This window comes from Chiloscyllium plagiosum, unplaced genomic scaffold (genome assembly GCF_037043375.1).
Source record: "Chiloscyllium plagiosum isolate Xiang-an unplaced genomic scaffold, Cpla_swu_hap1 HiC_scaffold_53X, whole genome shotgun sequence".
Taxonomy (NCBI): domain Eukaryota; kingdom Metazoa; phylum Chordata; class Chondrichthyes; order Orectolobiformes; family Hemiscylliidae; genus Chiloscyllium; species Chiloscyllium plagiosum.
The window spans coordinates 13,447,460-13,456,216 of NW_028270191.1; the positions used below are offsets into that span (position 1 = coordinate 13,447,460).

General features: G+C 52.3%; 1 protein-coding gene across 2 annotated transcripts in view; it reads right to left on the reverse strand.

The window, feature by feature from the left end:
• Positions 1 to 3,883: 3,883 nt before the first annotated feature.
• The window catches only part of stac3 (SH3 and cysteine rich domain 3), a 101,138-nt gene continuing 96,264 nt past the window's right edge, over positions 3,884 to 8,757 (reverse strand). For both annotated transcript variants that reach the window (XM_087985599.1, XM_087985598.1), the window contains one exon: positions 3,884 to 5,090. In XM_087985599.1, coding sequence (XP_087841725.1) covers positions 4,992 to 5,090 — 99 coding nt within the window. In that variant the 3' untranslated portion in view covers positions 3,884 to 4,991. The remainder of the gene's footprint in view (positions 5,091 to 8,757) is intronic.

The window sequence follows — 8,757 nt, forward strand, 5'->3', positions numbered from 1 at the left end:
CCCTGAGGGGGTGAGATTATCGAACCGTACCACCCTGAGGGGGTGACATTATCGAACTGTACCATCCTGAGGGGGTGACATTATCGAACTGTACCACCCTGAGGGGGTGAGATTATCAAACCGTACCATCCTGAGGGGGTGAGATTATCGAACCGTACCACCCTGAGGGGGTGACATTATCGAACTGTACCACCCTGAGAGGGTGACATTATGGAACCGTATCATCCTGAGGGGGTGACGTTATGGAACCGTACCACCCTGAGAGGGTGACATTATGGAACCGTACCACCCTGAGGGGGTGACGTTATCGAACTGTACCACCCTGAGGGGGTGACATTATGGAACCGTACCACCCTGAGGGGGTGGCGTTATCGAACTGTACCACCCTGAGGGGGTGACATTATCGAACCGTACCATCCTGAGGGGGTGACTTTATGGAACCGTATCATCGTGAGGGGGTGATGTTATGGAATTGTACCACCCTGAGGGGGTGACATTATGGAACCTTACCACCCTGAGGGGGTGACATTTGGAACCGTACCACCCTGAGGGGGTGAGGTTATGGAACCGTACCACCCTGAGGGGATAACATTATAGAACCGTACCACCCTGAGGGGGTGACGTTATCGAACCGTACCACCCTGAGGGGGTGACATTTTTGAATCGTACCACCCTGAGAGGGTGACGTTATCGAACTGTACCACCCTGAGGGGGTGACATTATGGAACCGCACCACCCTGAGGGGGTGATGTTATCGAACTGTACCACCCTGAGGGGGTGACATTATGGAACCGTACCACCCTGAGGGGGTGACGTTATCGAACCGTACCATCCTGAGGGGGTGACGTTATAGAACTGTACCACACTGAGGGGGTGACATTATGGAACCGTACCACCCTGAGGGGGTGACGTTATAGAACTGTACCACCCTGAGGGGGTGACGTTATCGAACCGTACCACCCTGAGGGGGTGATATTATAGAAATGTACCACCCTGAGGGGGTGACATTATGGAACCGTACCACCCTGAGGGGGTGACATTATGGCACCGTACCACCCTGAGGTGGTGACATTATAGAACATTACCACCCTGAGGGGGTGACATTATAGTACCGTACCACCCTGAGGGGGTGACGTTATCGAACTGTACCACCCTGAGGGGGTGACATTATGGAACCGTACCACCCTGAGGGGGTGAAATTATGGAACCGTACCACCCTGAGGGGGTGAGGTTATGGAACCGTACCACCCTGTGGGGGTGACATTATGGAACCGTACTACCCTGAGGGGGTGAGGTTATGGAACCGTACCACCCTGAGAGGGTGACATTATGGAACCGCTCGACCCTGAGAGGGTGACATTATGGAACCGTACCACCCTGAGGGGGTGACGTTATCGAACCGTACCACCCTGAGGGGGTGACATTATCGAACCGTACCACCCTGAGAGGGTGACATTATGGAACCGTACCACCCTGAGGGGGTGACATTATCGAACCGTACCACCCTGAGGGGGGGACATTATTGAACCGTACCACCCTGTCATCCTGAGGGGGGGACATTATGGAACCGTATCATCCTGAGGGGGTGACATTATAGAACCGTACCACCCTGAGGGGGTGACGTTATGGAACCGTACCACCCTGAGAGGGTGACATTATGGAACCGTACCACCCTGTGGGGGTGATGTTATGGAACCGTACCACCCTGAGGGGGTGACGTTATGAAACCGTACCACCCTGAGGGGGTGATGTTATCGAACCGTACCATCCTGAGGGGGTGACATTATGGATCCGTACCACCCTGAGGGGGTGACGTTATCGAACCGTACCATCCCGAGTGGGTGACGTTATCGAACCGTACCACCCTGAGGGGGTGATGTTATAGAACCGTACCACCCTGAGGGGGTGACATTATCGAACCGTACCACCCTGAGGGGGTGATATAATAGAAATGTACCATCTTGAGGTGGTGACATTTTGGAACCGTACCACCCTGAGGGGGTGATATAATAGAAATGTACCACCCTGAGGGGGTGACATTATGGAACCGTTCCACCCTGAGGGGGTGATGTTATCAAACCGTACCATCCCGAGTGGGTGACATTATCGAACCGTACCACCCTGAGGGGGTGACGCTATGGAACCGTACCACCCTGAGGGGGTGATATAATAGAAATGTACCACCCTGAGGGGGTGCAATTATAGAACCGTACCACGCTGAGGGGGTGACATTATCGAACCGTACCACCCTGAGGGGGTGACATTATCGAGCCGTACCATCCTGAGGGGGTGACATTATGGAACCGTAGCACCCTAAGGGGGTGACATTATCCAACCGTACCATCTTGAGGGGGTATCATTATGGAACCATACCATCTTGAGGGGGTGATGTTATGGAACCGTACCACCCTGAGGGGCTGACATTATGGAACCGTAGCACCCTAAGGGGGTGACATTATCCAACCGTACCATCTTGAGGGGGTATCATTATGGAACCGTACCATCCTGAGGGGGTGATGTTATGGAACCGTACCACCCTGAGGGGCTGACATTATGAAACCATACCACCCTGAGGGGGTGACACTATGGAACCTATACCATCCTGAGGGGGTGACATTATAACTCTCTACCCTCCCGATGGGTAACGTAATCCAAACCCAGTGTCCTATGTATTGCCATGGAGTGAGATGCTGGGAATAGGAGCATGGTATCAGTGTGTGGGAGATGGATCGTCAGAGGGCATGAGGGGAGGGGAGAGAGAGAGAGAGAGAAAGTGAAAAAGTTAGTAGGGGTGTCATCGGGACAGAAGATGGAGCGAGGGAGAAGGTAGATGAGGCATGGACTGGACCATGTGAGAAGGGGAGATGGTATCGGAGGCTGAGGAGAGTCATAGAGATGTATAGCACAGAAACAGACCCTTCGGTCCAACCCGTCCATGCCGACCAGATATCCCAACCCAATCTAGTCCCACCTGCCAGCACCCGGCCCATATCCCTCCAAACCCTTCCTATTCATATACCCATCCAAATGCCTCTTAAATGTTGCAATTGTACCAGCCTCCACCACTTCCTCTGGCAGCTCATTCCATACACGTACCACCCTCTGTGTGAAAAACGTTGCCCCTTAGGTCTCTTTTATATCTTTCCCCTCTCACCCTAAACCTATGCCCCTCTAGTTCTGGACTCCCCCACCCCAGGGAAAATTGGAATATTGCTGGAATGATGGTCACTGCTCCATTCAGGGGACCACGTGGACCCGTGGTAGCTGTGTCAAGGAAGGTGGCGAAGCAGACAGGTGGTGAGAGTGGGTGCCAAGAGCCAGCCGGAGGAAGTTGGCATGGGCATGGCACCTTTCGCAGCCTCAGCATCGTACAGCTGGCGTGGTCACTGCAGAACAGCCCCAGGGCGGTGGGCCTCCTGTTTGCAGGGACTTTATGATGGACGGTGACTCGAACACAAAGAAACATAGCGAGCGGCCAGGGATACTCTCCACAGTGAGGCAGAGCACCAGAAACACAACAGGTCGGCCATTTTGTGGAAGCTTTCCTTGACCAGGAGGGTACGATGGGTGCCTGAAGGGGGCGGGGAGGGTTGAGGCCTGCTAGGTGCGGATCAATACGGCCTGTTATCCCAGTTGACCAGCCATGGCAGCCTGCCCCACAGCCACACCTTTACTCTGAACGGCTGGGTCCACCATCCCCACTCTGTGACAGCACTATCCAAGGTATCCTGACCGCGTTGGCCCCCCCTTTCGAAGCGTCCGAGTTACGCCCAGGCCTTGCTGTGCCTTCTGGTCCGCCAACCTCGAAGGAGTCACATCTGAGTGGGTGCAAGGAAGGAGGGAATGGACCGCCAGGGCGAGTGAAGAGGCTTGGACTCCGCGCTCCTTTGAAAGAGAATGTGGAGACTTTATTGGGGTCAACTCGTAAATAAAGAACGAGGAGGTGAAAATACCTCAAATTAAGTCAAACTCAGTGGGAGCAAAAGTCTAAATCAGGACATTAACGCGAACAACTATAAATAAATCCACAATCACAGCAAAACTGAAAATCAGACAGCAGCGACCCAATGCTATAAATAGGAGCACACTGTAACAAATCTGAAATTAATTGTGCAGTGTCTAATGGCAGCGTGTCAAATGAGAGCTGTTTCCAAGCAGTGACCTGCTCTCAGCTCCCTCCTCCCCAGCCCACTGCGCTTCCCCCTCCCTTCCATTCCTGAGCTGGGCCTCTAACTCCCTGTTTACGGGAATTCCTCACCACGGAAAAGTCACGGATGAGGATCCATTTCCTTGATTGACAGCCTGCGCTGTGGGCAGCAGAGGGATTCACGACATAGGAAGGGGTTTAAAACTCTGCGCGGCCATTAAAGACGTGGGAACAGGCTGAGTGAAGCCTCCGGCCTTTCTTAAAGTCTATGCCAGCCTCACTGTCCTCTGTCGTTTGATTGCTTGGCGTGGCAGTCAATAAAGAGTCGATAAAATCCTTCACTTGAGTGTTTTATGTCCCTCTCCAACTTGATTTTGATTTAATCCCCACCCTCCCCTTCACTTTTTTGATCACACAGCCGTTGCCCTTTGAGAAGGGCACTGCTTGTCACTGGCCACTCGGGTGTTGAAAACAAAAAAAAGAGAAAAAAAAACCTGTCACTGGATTAAAATGGATCCCACGAACGCTTTGAGGCAGATTTTTCTTCAAAATCCCTGCAAAAACCAAAGCGAAATTCCAACACTGGGAATTCTCATGCGAGCGCGTGCTACCCTCAGGACACAAAGAACATCAAACTATCTGCCTCGCATCGCAACACCGCTTTCCTAACACACCAAAGTAGGTCTCCGTAGCAACAGTCCTCCATGTTTGTCTCGAAGACTCCTTCCAGCTGGGCTCGGGCGCAGCCATGAACCATGACCTCGGCCAGGTCGACGCCGGGGTGGGAAGTCAGGGGTCGGGAACAACCCGCTGCGAGGAGCCTTCTCCCGGCTCCTGCAGCCGCTCAGATCTCTTCGAGGAAGTCAACGGGGAACATTCCCACCTTGCGGCCCGTGAAAACTTTAATGTAGCCATTCACCTCCTCCCCTTTCTGCACCACAATCTGCCACGAGACAAAGCAATGAGCGGTCAGAGAGAACAAAAGGGTTGGGCTGCGTTCACACTCCCACCCTGCCTCCACTCTCCTCCTGGCATGGGCTCAGCGTATTTGGATGAAGTGAGTGAGAAGGGCCTGTTACCTCCAGTTAGGCCCAGCCCTCCCCTACATGTCAAAGTGTTCCTGCTCCTTGCAGCACTCTACTTGAAGCTCTCTCACAAAGGCCAACCTCCAATTCCAGGCCGCCGCACCACATCCACCCAATCCCTCGCCTTTTCCGATTTCTTCTTCAATGCGGCTGGCCGGGCGACACAGCTCGGAGCCGGAATATGGGAAAGGGTCGGTCGGGAGTTCGGAAAAGGTGGAGGGGCTGGCTCCGTGAATCAGTGACGGCATTAACACCAGCAAGAGGAAGGCCCCGGGCAGAGGGGGAAACAAGGTTGTAGAAATGGTTTGGGGTGGCAATGATAAATGAGTCTCCTCAGATGCTGCCTGACCCTGCTGTGCTTTTCCAGCACCACTCTAATCTAGACTCAGATTGCCAGCGTCTGCAGTCCTCACTTTTGCCTGGCAACGATAAATAGCAAGTTAGTCACTTGTGGGCGTGCTGTCCAGGCCTGGACGGTAACCCCGATGAGGACCACTGACAGAATGGAATCGTTTCGTTTGTGGGGGAAGGGCTGGTATGGAGTCCTGGTAGTGTCCCTCCCACTGACACGAAGGTTGAAGCCCCTCCATCCGTGAAGGCTTTACACAAAACTTCTGAACAAGCTAGCATTTTATACATGAGGGGAATTCAGTGCAAACTCAGGAGGCCACCCTGGCGAGACCATACCCCCAGAGTACCGCCGACAGATTTGGGTCTCCATCCTTCAGGAAGGATGCAGATGCATTGGAAGCAGTTCCAGGAGAGAATACCAAGCCAAAACCTGGAATAGGAGGGGGAGTTGTCTCATAGAGGTTTACAAAACCATGAGGGGCATGGATAGGGTAAATAGACAAGGTCTTTTCCCTGGGGTGGGAGAGTCCAGAACCAGAGGGCATAGAGGTGTACAGCACGGAAACAGACCCTTCGGTCCATCCCGTCCATGCCGACCCAGATATCCCAACGCAATCTAGTCCCACCTGCCAGCACCCGGCCCATATCCCTCCAAACCCTTCCTATTCATATACCCATCCAAATGCCTCTTAAATGTTGCAATTGTACCAGCCTCCACCACATCCTCAGGCAGCTCATTCCATACCCATACCACCCTCTGTGTGAAACAAGTTGCTCCATAGGTCTCTTTTCTATCTTTCCCCTCTCACCCTAAACCTATGCCCTCTAGTTCTGGACTCCCCCACCCCAGGGAAAAGACTTTGCCTATTTACCCTATCGAGGGGGAAAATATAAAAGGGACCTAAGGGGCAACTTTTTCACACAGAGGGTGGTACCTATATGGAATGAGCTGCCAGAAGATGTGGTGGAGGCTGGTACAATTGCAACATAACCTGCACATCCCTGGGCAATTTAGCACAACCAATCCACCGTAACCTGCACATCCCTGAGCACTATGGGTAATTTAGCATGGCCAATCCACCCTAACCGACACCCCTCCGAGCACTATGGGTAATTTAGCATGGCCAATCCTCCCTAATCTGCACACCCCTCCGAGCACTATGGGTAATTTAGCACGGCCAATCCACCCTAACCGACACACCCCTGAGCACTATGGGTAATTTAGCATGGCCAATCCACCCTAACCTGCACATCCCTGGGCACTATGGGACAATTTAGCATGGCCAATCCACCCTAACCTGCACATCCCTGGGCACTATGGGACAATTTAGCATGGCTAATCCACCCTAACCTGCACATCCCTGAGCACTATGGGTAATTTAGCATGGCCAATCCACCCTAACCTGCACATCCCTGGACACTATGGGACAATTTAGCATGGCCAATCCACCCTAACCTGCACATCCCTGGGCACTATGGGTAATTTAGCATGGCCAATCCACCCTAACCTGCACATCCCTGCGACACTATGGGTAATTTAACATGGCTAATCCACCCTAACCTGCACATCCCTGCGCCACTATGGGTAATTTAGCATGGCCAATTCACCTGGACATCTTTGGATTGTGGGAGGAAACCGGAGCACCCGGAGGAAACCCACGCAGACGCGGGGAGAATGTGCAAACTCCACACAGTCAGTCACCCCGAGGCTGGAATCGAACCCGGATCCCTGGTGCTGTGAAGCAGCAGTGCTAACCACTGAGCCGCCCTGAATGAGCTCCTTGGTGAGTAATGGTATTGGGGTCCGCCATAATCTTATTCGATAGGGGAGCAGGCCTGAGCGCCTCCTACTGGTCGGGAACTGGATGTCTGTTTGGCCCAGGAAGTGCTGCAGGAAGGATTGAGAAAGATGGCTGGTCAAACTGACAGCACAGGGATGGACCTCCGACCTCTGGCCTTACGCCAGAGAGCCGTTTCGTTCGTTTGATTCCAATCGGATTTTCAGAGAGGAGGCAATTCCATTTCCAGATCGGGATTTCTCTTGGCAGCCAAATAAAACTGCGCAGGAAAGAAATTCCACGCGCACCGTTTGTAACCACCCGGTCACCTTTGCTGTTTGGAACAGTTCCAAGCAAGCAACCGCATGTTTCAGGAGGACTAAAGACGCTGGCCCCTCCCTTGGGACATGGCAATGAGAGGATCCTACTCCCACCATTCAGCCAATCGTCAAGGATACAGCGGGAAAGCTTCTGGAAATGGATGTAGGTTCGCTCGCTGAGCTGGAAGGTGCGGTTTCCGCCGTTTCGTCACCATACACTGTAACATCATCAGTGAGCCTCTGGATGAAGCACTGGTGGTATGACCTGCTTTCTATTTGTGTTTAGGTTTCCTTTGGTCGGTGATGTCATTTCCTGTGGTGATGTCATTTCCTGTGGGGATGTCATTTCCTGTTCCTTTTCTCAGGGGGTGGTAGATGGGGTCTAACTCGATGTGTTTGTTGATAGAGTTCCAGTTAGAATGTCATGCTCCTAGGAATTCTCGTCCGTGCGTACGCAGAGCAGAGGAAAATCACCTATACAGCGTATTCAAAAAGAATGGGTACCCAATGACCACAGTCCACCGATTTCTCAGCAACAACCCCAAACAAGCAGACAAAACACGTACAGAAACCCAAGCCACTCTCCCCTACATCAAAGATATCTCGGAAATGACTGCCAGACTACTCAGACCCCTTGGCATCATGGTAGCCCACAAACCCACTAAAACAGCAGCTAATGAACTTGAAAGACCCTATACAGACAACAAGCAAAACTAATGTCATTTACAAAATACCATACAAGGACTGTAACAAACACTGCATTGGACAAACAGGCAGAAAACTAGCCACCAGGATACATGAACATCAACTAGCTACAAAACGACATGACCCTCTCTCACTTGTATCCTCACATACGGATAAGGAAGGACACCACTTTGACGTGGACAACACATCCATCCCAGGACAAGCCAAACAGAGACACGCGCGAGAATTCCTAGAAGCATGGCATTCCAACCGGAACTCCATCAACAAACACAATGACTGGGATCCCATTTACCGTCCCCTAAGAAAAAGAACAGGAAATGACATTGCCGCAGGAAATGATGTCACCGACCCAAGAAAATCTAAACACATAA